Below are 19,848 nucleotides of genomic sequence, written 5' to 3'. Positions count from 1 at the left end.
AAACGCTGCAATTAGAGCCTTTCAAATGTGAGAAAAACGCAAAAATAAAACCCATTCAATTAAAAAAAACGGAGAAAAAGAAAGAGACTTAGTTATAGAATACAAGCAGGTCTAAAGTTAAAGGCTGTCACTCACACTACACTCCTAATCCTCTGAACGCACCGGGCGAAAATTACGCGCGAAGAGCAACACTTTTCTTGAAAAAATGTTTTACTGCTGGCTTAGCGAGTATACACCGGTATTTGCCCGAATAAACCTAAAAGGCTTGTGTTTTCCTGTGTCGATTTGGGAGCAGCGGACAGCTCGGTGCGCCCAGATGCTGCTGAGGCGGACTGGAGCTCTTCGGCTCTGATTGGCTGCCTGCACTGACAGCTCTGCACATGATTGCAGGAAGAGAAGCCCGACCCCTTTCACTCTTGCTAAAGGAACCATTCATAAACTACACAAGTCCAGCTCACAGCTGAGTGTGGACGAAAAGGGAGCGGGGGCACGGAGGAGAGAACAACAGCAAGAGGAGATGCGTGGTCACAGACGATGCTTTAGCCTTTAGCGTCTGCAGCCCAGGACACGGATGGTGACCCACGACCTGAATATGACTCTACCTAGCCGTGCTGGAAGTGCTCATGAGTTGGACTGATTTAGCAGGCTATTACGTTGCATCCCTATCCGTTTCCTCCTCCTCACACTGACGTCCATCCGCTGCAACAAAAAAAAAAAGCTAAAAAACTTTGATTACACTTTTCCTGCACGGGGAAGCATTTGCCTCTGGCTTTACCGGTAAGCATTGGATCCGTCAACTTATTGCGACTCTCCGGTGTACAGCCCGGACCTCTGCCCAAACATGATTGCTACGCAGGCAAAGCTGGTTTACCAGCTAAACAAATATTACAACGAGAGATGCCAAGCTCGCAAAGCGGCCATTGCGAAGACTATAAGGGAGGTTTGTAAAGTGGTGTCGGATGTCCTGAAGGAGGTGGAAGTGCAGGAGCCCCGGTTTATCAGCTCCCTCAGTGAGATAGATGCGCGCTATGAGGGGATGGAGGTCATCTCCCCCAATGAGTTTGAGGTGGTGCTTTACCTCAACCAAATGGGGGTGTTCAACTTTGTGGATGACGGCTCCTTGCCCGGCTGCGCGGTGCTGAAGCTGAGTGACGGCCGTAAAAGGAGCATGTCGCTGTGGGTCGAGTTCATCACCGCCTCGGGCTACCTATCAGCCAGAAAGATCCGCTCCAGGTTTCAGACTCTGGTGGCACAGGCCGTAGATAAATGCAGCTACCGCGACGTGGTAAAGATGGTAGCGGACACCAGCGAGGTCAAACTACGGATCAGGGAGAGGTATGTGGTGCAGATCACCCCCGCGTTCAAGTGCACTGGGATCTGGCCTAGAAGTGCAGCTCAGTGGCCCATGCCCCACATCCCCTGGCCCGGTCCTAACCGGGTAGCAGAAGTCAAAGCCGAGGGTTTTAACCTCCTCTCCAAAGAGTGCTACTCGTTAACGGGGAAGCAGAGCTCTGCAGAGAGCGACGCCTGGGTTCTACAGTTCAGCGAGGCCGAGAACAGGCTGCTAATGGCCGGCTGCAGGAAGAAGTGTCTGTCCGTCCTGAAGACTTTGAGGGACCGTCACCTGGAGCTACCGGGACAGCCGCTCAACAACTACCACATGAAGACCCTGCTGCTGTACGAGTGTGAGAAACACCCGAGAGAGACCGACTGGGACGAGTCTTGCCTCGGAGACCGACTGAATGGCATCCTGCTGCAGCTCATATCCTGTCTGCAGTGCCGCAGATGCCCCCACTACTTCTTGCCAAACTTGGACTTGTTTCAGGGAAAGCCTCACTCGGCCCTGGAGGCTGCTGCTAAGCAGACGTGGAGACTAGCGAGGGAAATCCTCACCAATGCTAAAAGTTTGGACAAACTATAAAGTGACTGTAGAGACAGAGCAGAGAGACATTTTGGGATAAAACTTCAGAGAAGGACAAAGATGATTCTGCAACTGATTCTCCAAGCAATGTGAAAAAAAAATTATCAGTAACAAAATAATGCAGCGAGCAAACCACAAAACCCTTTTTAAAATGGAGCAATTGGGCCACTGCCAGAGAGAAAGTGAAGGTACATTTTCAGATAAATGTAATAACTTTTAGTTGTCTTTAAATGTTTTCACAAAGTGAAGAACCTTTTATTTAAATATATGCACAAAATCGTTAAGTGAAAGAATAAAATGTAGCGTGCCAAGTTAAATTCTTTTTCATTATGTGACTTTAAAAAAAGAAATGTTAATAAAAATGTTGCAAATTAAATTACAACTTGGCCTCGTGTCTTGACGTGTTTTGACAGCTGATAATGACAGGCAAATCTGTTGCATTTTACTTTGCTACTGTCTGATGAAGAGAACCATTTAATTATTCATGTTATCACGAGAGAAAGCTAACCTGTGGTCAACACTGGAAAGAGAAAAAGACAAACCCGCTTTTGCAAAATTTAAAGATTGAATGTGCTCCGCCGACTTTGTGCCATAAGTTATTTTTACAGTGCGTCACAGGCTCAAAAGGCTTTTCAAATGAATGTAAATCAACGGACTCATGTTAATATATAGACCTGCTCTGTTTTAACAGCAGCACAAGCAGAGGGCCTACAGCAAAACTCAAGCTTTAATCTGATTAATGCGGCTGATTTTAGATAATGCAGTGTTGCTTATACGAGTCCTTTACTGTCAAGTTAATTTTAATCAATTCTCATATTTAAAAAAATAAATAAATAAATCACATTCAAATACATGTAGATGTTATTAAAATTAACATCTTTAAAATACACAACTGCACATATTTAAAAACAAATACGACAATTTCATGGAGTGTTAAACTGCACCGACTGTACAAACAGAACAAACAACCACCTGTGGGTCAGCATGTCTTCTGTAGTTAACATGAAGTCAGTACTAGTAGCCTACTAACGACTAGAATTACTATTATTAGCCAAGTTTTGCTGTTGTGTATTTTTCCCTCATAGCACTAGATGCCTATTCCCGTGCATTTTTTAATTTCTGAGATCTGCTTACCATGAAACGAATATCCTGCAGACCTAAAAAGGATGATCATTGCTGATGTGAAGGCCTGATCCATGTGCCCTTGTGTTTTACGCAGTTTGATCATTTGTTTATTACAAGAGGACAGAATTTCTTATCACCACTAAACAATATGAAACGTCTTCGTGGTGCTGCATTTGCTTTACAAAATATTCATCTAGAAAAAAAAGACAGTGGTTTTATATTCAATCCCAAAAATATTTCAAAGGAAAACAACACCTTACAGCATGCCGTAAGGGACATTTGTCCCATTTCAATTCAAATATAGTCATATAGTAACGTCAGCGACAGACTGACAAGACATGAATCTCTTCTTCGACACAACATTATCAGATGAAAACTTAAACACACTGATAGTGCCTTTTTTGCTTAATTAAAACACTATACTTGTAGATATTGAGATATGAAACATACTGTGCTGCATTTAAATGTAAAGCCTGCCTGTAGCATTATACCAGCACTAGCTTCAATAAGTGACACTTTGAGACGTGATCAATGGAGCTCGAGTCTCTTACCTTTGGATCGATGGCCTTGAAGCCCGGCTCGTCTTCATCCACCTCGAAGTAGAGCTCGGAGGGGGTGATGGACAGGGTGCCTTTCACCACCACGGCCGGAGCCACCAGCTGCGCACTGGTGCTCAGGTTTACTGGGCCTGGAGGAAGAGCCGCATGCCGGTCAGAAAACAAGCAGGGTGTCCTCCTCTCCATGTGGGGGGACATTTTAAAAAGCCACCAACGGTAAAAGGTAAACTTATAAAACTCAACAAGGCCTTGCACTGAGTTGATGGCTATTTGTCTGCAACGACAGCTGTTAGAAACACACTGTGGGCCTTCAGTCCTGGACGTGGTTAATTAACAAGGAAAGATGATAAGTGGTAAAGATAAACACGCGAAAGATAACGCCTGTGTCTATTTTAAAAGTTGAGACTGTCCCAACAATTATGTTACCGTACAGCTATTTTGCATTCGAGTTGCAGTATATTAAAAAATATGCGAGGCTCAAGGCTAGGCTACTTCAAACACTGTAGTTTTCTACTGGAATTGGTCATCTGCAATTAATACATGAGTTCAAGATAAACTAACTGATATGCAACACTACAGGCTGCACGCTGTATCATAGCCTATATGCGTTATTGTTCTCAAAAAATAACTAGTAAAGGCCTGAGTATCCTAAAACTCGCACTGAAATTAATGATTTAAAAAAGCGTAAAACTTTGAGGCTTAATTGTCAAAAAAAAAATCGACTGTCAGTCAGAATCCATTGATTGCGGGCGGTTGGGTGAAGCTCCGTTTAATCTCTCATCAATCTTAATTTATGCCAGTATGACAATGAGAGCCCGGCTCAGGGGAGCTGTGGGTGGAAGCTCTGCCCGGCTCTGCACATATGAGGCATTGTATTTGCAGATGTGCGCTGCGGAGAAAGGAGGCTCGGAGCCCCGGCTTCATTTCCCTGAGCACCCTCACACTCGTGCAAACGGATGGAATAAACAGATATATATTCATTCCTCTGCCTTTCGTGAACCCCGTGAGTACTGACATGCTATCCGTGGGTTGAAATAACATTTTTTTTTTGTTCCATTCAGTCAAAGACATTCAATTACACCTGAAGCAGACAGCTGCTTAAGAGGAGAAAGCCGAACCTCTCCCGACAATCTCTACTCAATTCTCGCAGTATACACATCACTTTATTAGACAGGATTCAACGTTTAATCCTATTGTGATCCAGTTGCGTTATTTTAATAGCGCTGTGAGCCCCATTAAAGAAGCTTAGTCTGGTGGGCGCTGTCGCTGCACATAAATATGCGGATTACACTGCAATCCGATTAGCAAACTATATGATATTTAATTAAGATTATTTAAATAACAGATGTATCAAAAGCAACAAAGGACTGACAACATCGTGAGTTGGATTACATTTAACATAAGACTGCGTTGAAGTCGTTTGAGCAGGCTCATGCAGGGGAGGTTTTATGTGGGCAATGCTGCTTGACTTGAATCAGATAATGTCCCATTTCAGGGTAAGCAGCAGTATCCTGGGATAAACTCGGCTACTGCTTGGATAAAAAAATGTTTAGAGAGTTGCTACTCAGGCCTGTGTGTATGTTTGTGAAGCAGACCTCCAGTGGCAGACAGAAAACTGCAGATACTGTGCTTTCACCAGCCCTCTCCTGGTGCTATAATTAAAGAGTTGTCCGGCTGGGAAAGGTTTTCATTAAAAGCTTGTTCTTCTCGTACATTCAAACCTTGCACTTTCACACAATTAATGCTACAAAAAACATAGCGTGATATCAAAGCAAAACAGCATCATATGAGAAAATCAATGAAATCCTGTGATGGAAGATATGGATGCCAAGACAAAGTGCTATATAACTCACTATTCAGTACTACAAAACAGTGGAATTGCATATGGAGGATATTAAGCTATATGAAAATTACAATTACATTATTTCTTTATTTTGTCTGGGCTGCAGGACAAACAACGTAGCAGGATGTGGAGGGGTGAGAATGACTGAGAGGTGAAGAGGATGAGCTGTTTCTTTACCTGTTAAGTTCTCCAGGTCCTTCTCCTCTAAGGATGACAGAGTGTCATCGTCTCCGTCAAGTAATGTCTCAGTCTCCGAGTTTTGATTTCCCAGAGCCTGACTCCTAATGGACTGCTTGCCTTTGAGAACATCCTCTTCGGACGCTGGAGGGGGGAAAAGGGGCTTTTTATTTTACCTCTAATACATTACAGTTATATGGTCATATACAGTGTTATGCATGGAGTTAAATTTATTTCATATTGTATCGTAGGTTAACACAATAAACCTGTTTAACTATATTTCAGAGCAGAGTTTGATGGCTTCCAAACTTTCAATGATCACATGTTTGAGCAGATTTTATTTTTAACTGAAACCAAGCACCTGACTCAGACATCATTATACAGTAAGCAACCATTACAAACAGTAAAAAAATAACAGCTATTTTTACGCCACATCACAGATTCACTAATAAAACGTAGTTGTGCTCTAATATGAATAATTTTTTTCCACTGCCTTAGTTTAAGCTACAGCTACTAGTGGTGTAGTGGTAAATAAAAAGAAGGCTGTCTGTTCAAATCAGTGATTATCATAACAACCTCACATCAAATCAAAATTTGAGTACAATCTACAATTTTATTTCCAGAACTGCATTCATTTACCACTCTTCATAAAACGCACATCAATTTGAGACTGTAAAGTAACTGAGGGTATGATTTTTAAAAACATTATCTTTATAGTATCTTGTTTTCGCCAACTTCCAACAGTGGGTATAAACTTTGCCATCAGAAAAAAGGCCAACTTTTGTAAAGTATAGTGGGTTTATCCTCAAATGAAACTATTTGATGAATAAACAGCAGTGCTGATAAACTTTGCAGTTAGGAGCAATGCTGACTTGTGTTGCATTTTCAGACTTGCAGAGCTACATGCAGGCAGGCAAACCGAAAACAATGAGCAGAACGAGACAGACAAAAGACTGACATAATCCTAACCCTAAATGCATTTCGCCCTTAAACATACATCAAAACAAACACCATTTCACACAAAGATTATTCAAACACATTTAAACAAAATGAGGGTCACACACTGGCCGTTTTGATTTCAACTGAACATGACATGAGGTTCCAAATGGATTATTTAAGAAAAATGGTAATCTGCAAACATTTACAGAGCCCTGCATTCCCCAGTGGTGCATGGGAAGGATCCACAAACACAAGTCCAGAGTACAAAGGCTGGCTGGCAAGTCTTCCCTCTTTGTAAACATAGCTGGCAATATAGTGAGAGCTTTCGCTGCTTCTGTGCATGTGTAGGTTTTCTAATCCAGCATTCTGATGAAAGTAACAGTTTTAATCCAGTGAGACGCTGAACACACAACTAATGGATTTTTTTCATCATCACCTGAGGGGAGATCAATTGCACTTCCTAAAAAATGCACCGCCGCGTCATGTGGCCATATACTTTTAAACTGCTACAAGAGCTGGGATAAAAAATCTCTTGTCATGGAAAATATGCAGCTCACTGATATTTAGAATGGTCTTCCTGTAATTAAGCCTCCCTGGAGGATTCTTTAGTTAGCAGCACTGAAATTACTACCAGCTCCTCTAATACGTACCACATGCCATTGTATTCACACCAAGCAAGTGGACAGGGGACTTATCATGAGCTTAAAAAACAGATGTATTTGAACTTCTTTGCATTTCACTGTAAACATGCTCGGCAATTCTCACCCCAATATACAAGTATTACAAACATACAGTATCTAGCCTTACAAGTACAGTCTGATGCAACTAAACCTCGTGACTGGGCTGATCCAAAACCATGTTCCTTCTATTACCTTCAAGCACAAGTTATTAATAGTTCTTCCGTATAATATACACTGAAGTTAAGTGCAACAAAATAATGACCAGTCAGCATATTGTTTGGCTGAGTCTATCAGAATAGCAAGAAAAGCTATTTTGACCAGAGTTGTGTCACTTATCACCAGGCAGACTTAAAAGAAATGTGCACATAAGTGACAGGCTACATGTTAACTCTTTCTGTTAGTAGATAGTTTATTTTTTTCTTCTTTTAATTTGACAACTCTGAGGTTTTGGTTGTGGTGTGTGCGTGTGCGTCTCTAAAGAATCATGAAACTCATGAAACAAACTTATCAGTTGGACTTCAACTATCAGTGTGTGAGTGTAAAATATGGAATTAACTAAAATTACAATGACAATGAAAAAATAGATTAAAAATGTAGTTTCAAACACAACAATCATTTACTTTTTTAAATTAAAGAAAAATTTAAAAAATATTATAATGATAAACAATTTATGCAAAGAGCAGGCGTGCCACATTAACAAAAAAAAATCTGCCAGGGAACGTCAACCTCATCACACAGGGAGCAGAAACGTGCATAAATCCCAACAGGTTATGCTTTTTCCAAGACCCCATTTCCCGACTGAGAGGTTCAACTACCTGCTTATACAACTCAAGGCATGCATGGTCACAGCAATTAAATTGTCAAAATTAACAAATTTGTTTTTAACGGGAGCGTAGCCAGGAGTGTGGTCATGAGGCGAGTATTGATTACCAGAACAGAGACATTAGTCTTCAGGTATTTACTCTGCCACCTCTGGTACACGGGCCCTGGACCAGACCAAATCAATCCCCAGAAAAGATGGTTCTTTCAAGCCATAAATACATAACAGCCTACTCAAGCCTACTGGCAGCCACACACTCTCCTGTAGAAATCATCTTGGCGCAGCATGAATGATAACAGTTGTCCATATTCTTAATGCAGAAATGCACATTTTTCTCCATGTATAAAAGCAAAAGAAATACATTTCCCTTTTCTACTATAGATCTCTCAGTAAAAAATGCTAAATATTTTCCATTGCTTCTAATTTTATGATCATGCGTGAGATTTGAAAAGTGCAGCCACAAGTAGCTAGAAAATTAGGGTAAATTCAGGCTTGATCTTATACTAAATATTTTCTTAGGGAGTGAGACTGCATTTTCCCCTCTGCATCTGATGAATATAATTACAGCCAGATATGACCTTTGTGCTCTGTTTGAAAACTCAGCCCTGCATTCTCATCTTGAGCTGCACTTCCGTAACAAATGTCGGGTCGACTAAAACAAGACGAAAGGTTACATCAGAAAATGGATGCCGTCAGGCTTCAATGTCAAAGAGTTATTTTAATGATATATTCCCATACTTCAGCCAGCCAGTATATACTCTCTTGGGGTAGCATACCCTTGCCACAACTTGCTGCTGGCTATTTTTACACAGACTTGACTTTGAAACCAAATGTTGTTTGCAGGAATTTGTCTTTTTCCCCTCAGTGATGAATATATGCAGCACATAAGCTGAAGTAGTTTAGAATAAAATTGAATACCAGACCAAATACCTGAATAACCAACTCACAGAGCGCCTTCAACACATTTTCATCAGTTAAAAGAAGTCTGTCATGAACTAGCTGAAGGGAAAACATGGAGGAATTAAGATGGAAACAAAGTAAAATTCAGGGGCTTGCTGCAGAAAACGGCGACCAGCTGGACTCAGGCCTCGGTCTCCAGCTGCCACCACACTGCAGCCATTACTGCAGACCAGAAGTCTCCCAGAATCCTGGGATCCCCAACACTTATTGCTTTTAGATCACATTCTTATTGACTCCTGTCACACCTGCCATTTGTCTTTGGGAATGATGTCACATTTAAGGGGACTTTTGCAGGTGACACATTGAGGACATTTTCGGTCCAGAAATGGCCATTTATTGGTGAGAGTAATTGATTGAGCTGGTAAATGTAGGCCCAGCATGACGATGATTGCAAACCCTGGTGTGTGCTGGACCTTTGCAGAAATGAGGGATTACATGTACTCTAGAAGAGAAATGTGACTCCTGGTGTTAATGCAGGGACATGTGTCATTTAGATATCGTGGTTATAAGGGACTCCTGGGAACGTTAAGTTGTTCTCAGACGAGGTTTATTGAAAATCTGCACCTGTCTTTATAGAGACGTGCACAGAAACAATGAGAGATTGATCTGACCTATTCTACTACTAAAGAAAAAGTAATCAATGTTGTTAGTTTTAATGAGAACTCTGTACTTTGAGTAATAGAGTATTGTAGACGTTCTTTCCAAACCACATAAAATTTTCCCACACCTTAAGAAGCTCCAAGTACAATATAGAGACGTTCTTCAATGAAAATGTTTGGTAGACTGCAATTTGCGTTTCACTTGCGTAATATTTAACCTGAGGGACCAATACAACTTATTACTGTCTAACAATATTGGCATTAAATGAAATTCACAGTAATTATACACCTCAAAATATATTTAATTTTGACTACAAAATGTTTATCTCTGATCTCGCAAATTATCCTGCAAATGAATGCATCAAAGGCATAAATCTCAAAATGACCCCTCATTCAAACACAAAAATCTCAATAAGCGAAAAAATATAGAGGGAGCATGTTACTTACCACTGATATCAGCCGCTGTTATGCAGTGAAGAAAAAAGAATGAACAATATTTCTTATTCATAGCCACTCAGTTCAAAACCGAATTTCTGAGTAAAGCATGCTAACACTCAGTTTGACTATTAGTCCAGCTTTGCATAATGGGTGGCAGGGTATGAAATTACCTTTGTGAAATTCAAATGAGGGTGCTATTTTACTGTGTCTTGTGGTACAATAAATCTTTTATTGCAACTGGAAGACTAATTTTTATTACCTTGTACCTGGTGCTACCACCATGTGAGTAAGAAAGGGAGGGCAAACAACAGGCAGGGACTGGTGGATGGCACTGACCGTGTTCAGCCGCGGCTTTGAGCGTGGCCTCTGAGTGAGTGGATCCGGAGGGGTTCCTGATGAAGCGACGTCGCCGCCTTAAATCGTCCTCCCAGTAGTCCAGGCGCCAGAACTCCCTCGGCCGGCTGCAACGAGACAGAGGTAGCACATGTGTTAGCAATTACCAGCCAGCATGGTATAGCAGCCCAGCATTAGCACTCGGTTCAAGCAAGTGTGCATAAAGCCAGCATTGTGTTTGGTGTTTTCTTTAACCCTCAGAATCACTCTTTAAAAACAGTCGCTTAGACCTCAAATCATTGTTAATCTGTCCTTGACAATGACAGTATCTCCATCTCAGATAAGGTGTTCCCTTTTTGTGCTTTCTTTTTCCTCCTCCTCCTCACTTTGAGAAGGTGAACTGAGCACTAAGTAGATCACAGTGGAATGAGCAAATGACAGCTTGATCATTTCCCACACACTTTTGTGGCACGTGCTTCCTTCTAGGCTCATTTCAATCCCAGCAGGATACCTCTTGTCAGGACTCATGGCTAGCAGGATAAGGAGAATGCCATTACAAACACAGAGGAGGGGGTGTGAAGCATTAAAAATATTAATCAATGTCTACAGCACCCATTTTTCTTTGCAATTTACATCTCCCTTTACCAGGCCTGGTCAGTAAATCATCTTGCTCTCAAGGAAAAGAAAGTGTTAACTTTTAATGAGGAGTAACTGCCACATAGCATTGTGCATGTACACAGTGTACCTGTCTATAATGAAATATCACTTCTATTTTTGAAAGTGATTTAATTAAAATATAATCTAAAATATTCATTACCCATGGCTTGGAGGCTCAACAAAGTGTTAGAAAATAATTGTTCTCATTACATGAGCAATTTTTTCTTTTCCAGTTTAAAGAGTTTTTAATTTGAAGAAGTTTTTAGTGCGCAACAAAGCTGTTCATGTGTAAATTTGGCAGCACAAAAATCCACTTTTTAAAATGTAAAAACAGCTCATGTATTAATGATTAATAACTCAGGTGGAGAGGGAAAAACAACATGCACTTGGGTCTTCAGTGAGACTAATAGTCTAGGCATGTCTTGTAGTTAGTTTTGTTGGTTTTTGTCCACCATTACATGTTCCTAAAACCCACTGCAACAATTTACCATGGTCCATGAAATACTGTAAATGTCTTTAATTCTGCTGTGCTGTGTGAAAAGTGAAAATGAGACGAGCAGGATCTACACTCTCATGAAACATACAGTAAATTTAGATATGTGCTACCTACAAACCATGTAGGTGCACAATGGTTTTCTATTCCCCAGGCAAAAATGCAAAAAAATAAAACCCCAAAAAATTAAAGTGTCAATAATCCTGAAACAAGATTTTTTTTGACAAAACTAATGTGACAAGAAAGACCAAAGTTTAAACAATACAAAATATTTCTAAAAGAATAAAAACAAAACCATGACCAGGTTATTCATAAGTGGCTGCAGTGTATCCTGTGAAGGTGTAGGAAGACACAGTTTATGGTTTCAGTGGCATAAGCTATGACGGGAGAACCCCAGCATACTTTATGGGATCTACTCTTGAACGCTGCTCTGGCCGGGGGGCTCCTCACAAATCTTCAGTCCAACACCAATGATCACACAGGGGCCTCTGAAAGGGAAAGGAGCTTTGCGCAAGAAAATAAATACAATTTCCAAGCGGTCCTTTAAAACCCTCTATGTCCTGGCTAATGAAAACCATTAATTATTTGATTTATCTGGACAAAAAAAAAAATCTGTCGCAAAAGGCTGGATGACGAGTGGAGAGTGGCTGCTGCTCATATCTTAAGTCTGGATGTAAAGCACTATGCAGAATGCATTTAATTCAATGAATAGAAGATTGCCATTGAGTACAACTACAATATGAGAAGATGTTTGTGAAATGTATAAAATGGCATAAATGGAAATATAGATTTTGTATATTCAGAGCAGTGAACCGAGAGAGAGACAGGGTGTGTGTGTATGTGTGCAGAATGCAAGTTGGAAAGACACAAGGGACGCAGGTCTGTGCAGGACCAGATTTCTCGCCAGTGACAAAGACCCTGCTCCATGTTTGCATGTGATAGTCTCTGAACGCAAATAGCCACTTCATCATCCTGCCTGCAATGGTATTCATCTATGAAAATAATTATCAAGGTTGTGCATGGCGCACAGCTCCGAATCAGGACGCACTCGTCTCTCATCTCATGGAAGAGGGGGGTCTGTCCGATTCACACAATACACATTAATCCATCAGGAGGGGAACCATTGGCTGGAGTAATTAGTCAAGGCATGGGGGGACCACCTCTGCCAGTCATATTCATCGGGCGCACCATGAACAGGCGACAATGGAAGTCCTAATGATGGGGTGCTAGAAGAGGTGGACGCACGATGAAAGATATTTCGTCATCAATCCCCAATGAGACAGAATGGAGATGTACAGCGCTATGCAACCCCCATACCACACACCGAGTGTGTTTCAACAAAGATGATAAATTATTCAGAGCTCATCCATCCTCCTAGGGCATCCTTGGCAGAATTTACTGAAGCACCATTCTTCAAAATAACAACAATTAAAATAACAAAAGGGCCAGCGTTGTGCTGTGGCTCACGCCAACCACTTGTGTAATTAGTAATTAGTTTGGTCATAAAAGGTGTCTGGAAGGCCCACTCGTTAAGCGTGAAGTGACTGTTGTCTGATGATGAAAGTGGGGGAGAGACTGACACAGGGAGTGTGTGTTCTTGAAAATCTGAGCATAACTTAAATATATATCACTGCAAGCCTTACATGCACAAGCTCTGAGTTTGTGTGTATTAAGGAGAATTTGTTGTGTCATACCAAGCTTTTCTAATGTAGACCACATTGGCTACTGATGAAACAGGGTCCGGAAGAGTTTTATGTGGGGTAGTAAATAGTAATTACCTTTTTTTCCTTTTCTTTCTTTTTTTTTTTAAAACATCTTTTGGATGCTCTTCAGGACTCTGGAGTTGTAAATCTGAGGAAGTTTACCAACACAGAGGACGAATGGGAGAGCTCAAGTTTCTCCTTTTATGTGGCCCTGATGCTCCTTCTCCCTAATCAGTTAGCAAAACAGTTATGCCTTCAATTTAATAAACTCAACACAAACCATCAACATGCTGCAAGGAGATATTTTACTGGCAGGCTCTTTAAGATTTCAATTGCGCTACTAAATTGTCCATTTACATCAAAACAGAGCAGGCGTCCAAGTAGATCTGGCATGGTTAGGTGACATACAAAATAAATGGTTTAATTGTGAGAAGTGTTCAGTATGAGAGCTGGTTCAGGATTAATGAAATGCTTGTTTGGAACTAACAGCATTTAGAAAAGTGGAGGGCCAAGTGAACCATGTCCTCGACAATAAACTATTCGCTGACACACAGGTGCTGTTCACCCAAATAACAAGCAAGAGGCACATTTATTTGAATGAAAGAATGGGTAAATGTCAGTATGATACGACAGCTGATAAGTGTGTTTTCAAAGCACTAGTCAACACTGTATAAGGCCTATAATACCGATAGCAACATGCTACATCACAATTTCAAACAAATTAAAAAGACTTTAGAAATATTTTTTCTTTTTATACATTAATCTTACACATTAGTCTGAATATTTTTTCTTTCCTTTTTGTATTGACTATTACAGTTTCCTGCTGCACCAACCCAATTTCCCTAGGGGGGTATTAAGGTTTAATCTTATCCTAAATATAATACTAATCTAGCATTAAGAAACCCTAAAATAAACAATCCTCTTCCAAGTCACCTATATTAATCATCATATATTATTGGGATTAACGGGTTTCTACATAGTTGTGTATGACGGCCACCACCCATCAAGATTCAATCAGATGGGATTGTCCAGAGACAGATGCATCAGTTTCTTCACCATTTTCAGTCTTAAAAAGTTTCTTTTGTTTTTAAACTGACATTAGAAACGTATATTAGAACAAGAAAAGCATCCAGTTTTCTTCCTGACTATTTAATATTATTTCATTTGAATTCAACTTTTTGGGAAAGATAGAATTTACCTTGGGTGAATATGGAGAGGTAAAGAAAATATTACTGTTTTAGCATGGGTTTATCTTCAAAGCATTTGATATTATGTAAATAACACGACCTTTATCATAGCAAGCAGGACATGCAGAGTGAATATGCTTTCATATATCACTACAAGCGACTGCACTTTGGCACAAACAGTCATTCATAACCTTTCTGCAAAATTAATTTGGGTACAGTCAATGAGACCTGCATATGCAGGAGAGATTTCTCTCCTTGCTTATTTTATATTAATGCCAGTTCCTATTGGCAGCCCACAAATTGCTCAAACATTGCTGCTATCCGCAATATCATTTTGCTTTGATTTGCATAAACCATGTGTTTAGAAGAAACGAGAGGGCAGGAATAGATTGAGGATTTGTCATGTTGAGGACTGGTTGCTTGAGCACTGGCTCTTTGTCAAATTGTGGCAGCGATCGCTTCAATGGTATCTCCAGACTCAAATTAAAATGAAACAGGACCAAATACCTTTCCACTGAAATTGTTTGGCATGATTAAGTCTTGCCGAAGTGATTTTCTACATGTGTATTAATGCTTATCCTTCCCACTCCAATGAGGCTCACAGGAGACCATCTACGTGTGTATGTTAATTCCCCCCAGCTAATGTTGCTTACAAGATTTACCAGAGGTAATGTTAGGGTCACAGACCCCGCAACATTTCCATCTTATCCCCTTAAATGACAGTCCACATGTAATTTTGCCCATCCTTATTATTAATCACAGGATCAAGTCATTTAATTTGTCTATTTTTAATATGCATTTAAATATCATTAGCAATAAGTGATTCAACACTATATCAGATCTGTGATGAAGAATTTGTAAAAAAAAAAAAAAAAAAAAAAAAAAAAAAATAAGAAGGAGTATACACTTGGTTAGAGAGAAAAAAAAACAAAACTAAAAATCTAAATCTAATCTCACATATGAGCCAAGGAATTCACTCACACTGAAACACAGTCCATGTACATTTACATCCTTTGCTTTTATCACACTCCCTTTTCACTGAATTTGCCGCTAACACAAGAGTGCACACACTCTCATTACCAAGACAACATAAGCACCTACCACTCCTCCCAATTAACTCCAATTTATCCAAGAGCTTTCAAAAAGCGATCTGAAAAAAAAAAGAGGGAGTGATATTGCATCTCTGCAACATCACCAGCTTGTGAGGATCAAAGTACTCCCATGGGTGGGAGCCAAAAGGCTTCAGCCTCCCCACAATGCAGTGCAGACAAATGAAATAATGCAAATCGAGCCCTAATTACCACCAGCTTAGTGTGCAGCTTCCAATTAGCAGCAATTACACTCAGTGTAAATTCACCAACAAAAAGCCAGACAATTACACAATAATTATATCAGATTTCATGGGAGATAAAAGCAAAAGGGTTGTGTTTAGTAAGGTAGTAAATATTGACCAAAGACAGGAATGTTTAACATGTTGTGAAAAATCTTTTTCTAATCAAATGAAAAATGTTGTAGAACATCTACTTAATTCTATTGTTTAATGTTAAAGTAGCATCACAGTTTGCCTTGTTAAAATTATCTAAACATCAACTACATAATAAATAGTATATACAGACTTCGTATGCTACATCGCTGAAGTGGTACCATCTGTATTTTTGATGAAGAGTCAAATTTTTCCTGTGATTTTGACAACATGCATTTAAGGCCATTTATCACCACTACTGCGAGGTAATGAGGGCATCCACTGGACCGGAGTTGCATAATTCTGCCATTACTGGCCCATTGTAATAATCTTCTGACCTCTAGCTTTCAGAGCTGATCTTGAATGGTATGACAAATCTGAACACATACCTAATTTTCCAACACCCCCCAAAAGAAAAACACAGCAGAGAAGCTCAAGGTCAGCTGAGAGTATGAGTCCGAGGAAGGTTTTTTTTTTTTGTCTTTAAGTTCACATTTATGAAACAAACATGAAACCGTGTTTAACCTTACACCTCAAAACGCCAAAACCAGCAAGGGATCTCACAAAAACACTAATTTTGAAAGATACAATTTTAAGATTTTTAAAAAGTAAAACATCATAAATTTCAGTTTAGTTTGTGATTTTGAAACTCCACAAAATTGGTAAAAATTAAACTGAACTTGCTTTTTAGACTAAGGGGTTTGCTGATACTTGATTAAACAAACAAATAACCATCGTCCTCTTTCCCTTGAACTCTGTATACTAGTCTGTTGTGCGTCCTGCTTCAGAGTGATGCAGGACTACAAGACTCGGCAATCTCATCTAGCAAAGCTGTCTGCTATTCATGAGCACCTCCTCCCCTCTCTCATCATACGGCTGTGCCCATTATACAGCACTTATAGCACAGTGTACGTGCCTGTTTGTGTGTGTGTCAAGTGCAGCAATTCCATTGCAAGGTGATTGAGATGATGATATAAACAGAAGTCTGACTAACTATAATGGCCATATAGTTATCGCTCCATTCGAGAAAATAATCTAAAAGAAAAAACAGAAAGCATCACCCCTGATAAAAGTCTCTGTCTTGAATTTTAAATACTACATTTTTGTCAATGATTTATTATGTTGTTCATAGTGGAAGTTTTGTGTAGTTTCATATTGCTTCACATCTCATCAACATCTGACATTTTACTGTACCTCAGAGCCAGAATTTTAGCTTGAGCATACGGTTTTGCACTGCTTATTGTATAAATAGACTTTCTATAGAATAGCACATATTGTGATGACTGTTTTTTGTTCCTATTCCAATTCAGTTTTCTATTAATAAAATCTCTCCCCTACTTAGTGTGTTTATCTATAAATTGTTATGAGTTGCAACTGCTCTAACACAAAATCACTCCAGAATGAATAAAAAGCTCTATCTGTTTTAACATCACAAAGCTTACACACATTGAACTCCCCTGGTCTTATCCTCTTAGGGTGGTGCTGAACTTGAACTCAGCCAGAGGGATGGGGGTGTAAAGTAAATCTTCAGCAAGAATACAAGCTGAAGATCTATGAGTAAAGGATCATCCTCAGTCTTCCACCCTCTATACCGGGGACATTGGTATTTTATGTGGCCTTTTTCCTGCTTTGGCTGCACAAGAAAGTGCTGGATTCTAAAGATAAAGGCGGATTTTTGGCAAATGGAGAAAGTAGCAAAATAAATGACCTGCTGGTCCCATGGTGTAATTACAATGGCTGGAAGCATACCAATCTATCACGGTGAAAGGGGGGGGGGGGGCTGACACGCTGCAAAGGGGTTAGTCAAAGGAGATAGCCTTTGACTAACTACTGGTCCTGGACAATCGATACTGTGCAGATATTGCATCCAGAGAGAAAGGAGAAAAAGCCCTAAAAACTTCCCAAATGGTTTTTCATTCAGATATTGATCAGCACCCTTTTATCATGACCTTGCTCCACCAAGGCCATATACTTTCTTAAGGGTATATGAAACTCATAAATCTGAGAGTTGCTACAGAGTCACACTGGGCTGTGAGCAGCGAGGTAGGATGGTGTAATTGGTCTTTCTGGGATGGCGGCCTTCTTTCATACTTCATAACAAGGATTCCATTACATTTCTGAGCTGCCAGGAAGAGGACGTTCAAAACTGATGCAGTGAAAACTAAGAAGAGGATCTAAAAGATGTAAATGGGTTAGGATAAATTGGTTAAACTGAAAACCTCTTGTTGATTCTCACCTCCAGTTTCAGTGACACACTGAAGCAACCTATCACTGTGCATGTATAAGTAGCCCGGTTCACAACAGTGGATACTGTACCCCAGAGGGTACTTCTGCAACTGCTATGGCTACGCGGAAGGTTTTTAGAACAGATCAGCTAATTTGAAGCAAAAAAAAATCTGGTTAAAAAAATAAAATGTATTTCACATATTTGTGTTTAATGAGGAAAATAAAACACACAAATAGTAAATATACTAAGAGCAGCCTCACACCAATTTGTAATCCTGTCACAATAACCAATAAATTACCAGCGATGAATGCCTCGAATTCAAAAAAAGATAGCTAAAAGTTCGATAAATGGTCGAAATGTCAACCTTCTGCCACTACAAGTGGTAGAAGTAAACAACAACTTGACCAGATCTACTAAAAAAAGAAAAAAAGTAAACCAAGCCTTCACAACAATTATTCCACGATCACCAATTTAAATACTTAATTGTGATAACATCCAGTTTAAAATGAATTGAAATGAACACATTTGCAACATGACAGGTGGTATCAAAACTAAATCTATAATTTATAATAGAAATAATTTAATCATTTCCACAATAATGATTAAAAGTACCAGTTTTAACTTAACCATTTGCCTTTCAGTTGTCATTTTAAATGATTCACTGAGTAATTTTTTAGGTCTCGGTCTACACTGCAACACTTAACCATGCTAACATATGGACATCATCAGCTGTTAATATGTTCCACCATGACACTTTGTTACTATTCCTTACAGCCCGAGCCACTGTACTGTATATACATTCGAGGTAAATGTTATCATTAAGGCTATATTCTAATTCATATCCATGAGCCAGACTGCACGGTAGGGCCTTCGTGGCACGTTATTTTATGAAACTGATGGAATGCAAGTCTGTCAAACTTGAACAGTCTCCCCCGAGATTTAAGGAACGTCCTTTTTGTCCCCGTCACAACGTTTCTGTCCCAGACACATGTCACTGTGCATGATTAATGAGGTGGAGGGTTTCACGTTAAACCCGTTTAAGGATTTTGTATCACAAAAATCAAAGAGTCTCGTTTACAAAGATGAACATACCTGAAGGCAGACTCGCACTGCTTCTTGTAGTATGTTTATGCTATATGTTTATGACTGTATGAAGGCAGATGGATGACCACAACTCGAGCCGCAGCTAATTGGTTTTGAAGTAGTCGGGACCTGGACGAAAAGAAACAACTGTCTCTGCCTCGGATGAGACTGGAGCTGCTGACTGCTACAGCTGCCTCTGCACAGAACATCGGGTCACGTTTGTGTTTAGACTGCAAGTATTTATAAGCAAACCAAAAGCCATTATCAGTTAAAAAAAGAGCAGTTAAGTACTTTACAAATGAAAATGGACTTTTCCCAATGTAAAGAAGAGATTATCTATACTGTAGATGCTACTTAACAGCAATCCTGGCTTAATTTTGGTGAAACAAAAGGATTAGCTACAAATATTAGAATACTCTGTAGAAAGGTATAGAGTGCAGAAATGATTCCAATTGGAAAATCTGGTGTATAAATCTGAATCACAAAAGATTGGAGATCCAGCTACAGTGTTTATTCTACTTCCAAATACAACAAAGGCAATCTGATGGTCAGAAAAGTCAGCAGCTGCAGAGTTTTCCATCCAGCAAACAAGACACGCTCTCAACCTTTTACATAAAGATTTGTGCAATCACTCATCACTATGG

General features: G+C 39.8%; 2 protein-coding genes across 12 annotated transcripts in view; one reads left to right on the top strand and one right to left on the bottom strand.

Annotated features, from left to right (window-relative positions):
* The window catches only part of lrba (LPS responsive beige-like anchor protein), a 197,502-nt gene that overhangs the window by 79,332 nt on the left and 98,322 nt on the right, over positions 1–19,848 (bottom strand). For 7 of the 11 annotated variants that reach the window (XM_044190067.1, XM_044190068.1, XM_044190069.1 and 4 more), the window contains exons 37-40: positions 10,396–10,520; positions 10,069–10,083; positions 5,624–5,767; positions 3,598–3,734 (exon numbers count right to left, since the gene is read on the bottom strand). In XM_044190067.1, coding sequence (XP_044046002.1) covers positions 3,598–3,734; positions 5,624–5,767; positions 10,069–10,083; positions 10,396–10,520 — 421 coding nt within the window. The remainder of the gene's footprint in view (positions 1–3,597; positions 3,735–5,623; positions 5,768–10,068; positions 10,084–10,395; positions 10,521–19,848) is intronic. The other 4 variants (XM_044190071.1, XM_044190077.1, XM_044190075.1 and 1 more) reach the window with 1 other exon arrangement.
* On the top strand, positions 423–2,303 carry mab21l2 (mab-21-like 2). Its single transcript, XM_044190099.1, has one exon. The coding sequence runs from the start codon at positions 842–844 to the stop codon at positions 1,919–1,921; it is 1,080 nt and encodes a 359-aa protein (XP_044046034.1). The 5' UTR covers positions 423–841; the 3' UTR covers positions 1,922–2,303.

The sequence above is a fragment of the Siniperca chuatsi genome, linkage group LG3 (assembly GCF_020085105.1).
Source record: "Siniperca chuatsi isolate FFG_IHB_CAS linkage group LG3, ASM2008510v1, whole genome shotgun sequence".
Taxonomy (NCBI): domain Eukaryota; kingdom Metazoa; phylum Chordata; class Actinopteri; order Centrarchiformes; family Sinipercidae; genus Siniperca; species Siniperca chuatsi.
This window is presented reverse-complemented; position numbering and strand designations above follow the sequence as displayed.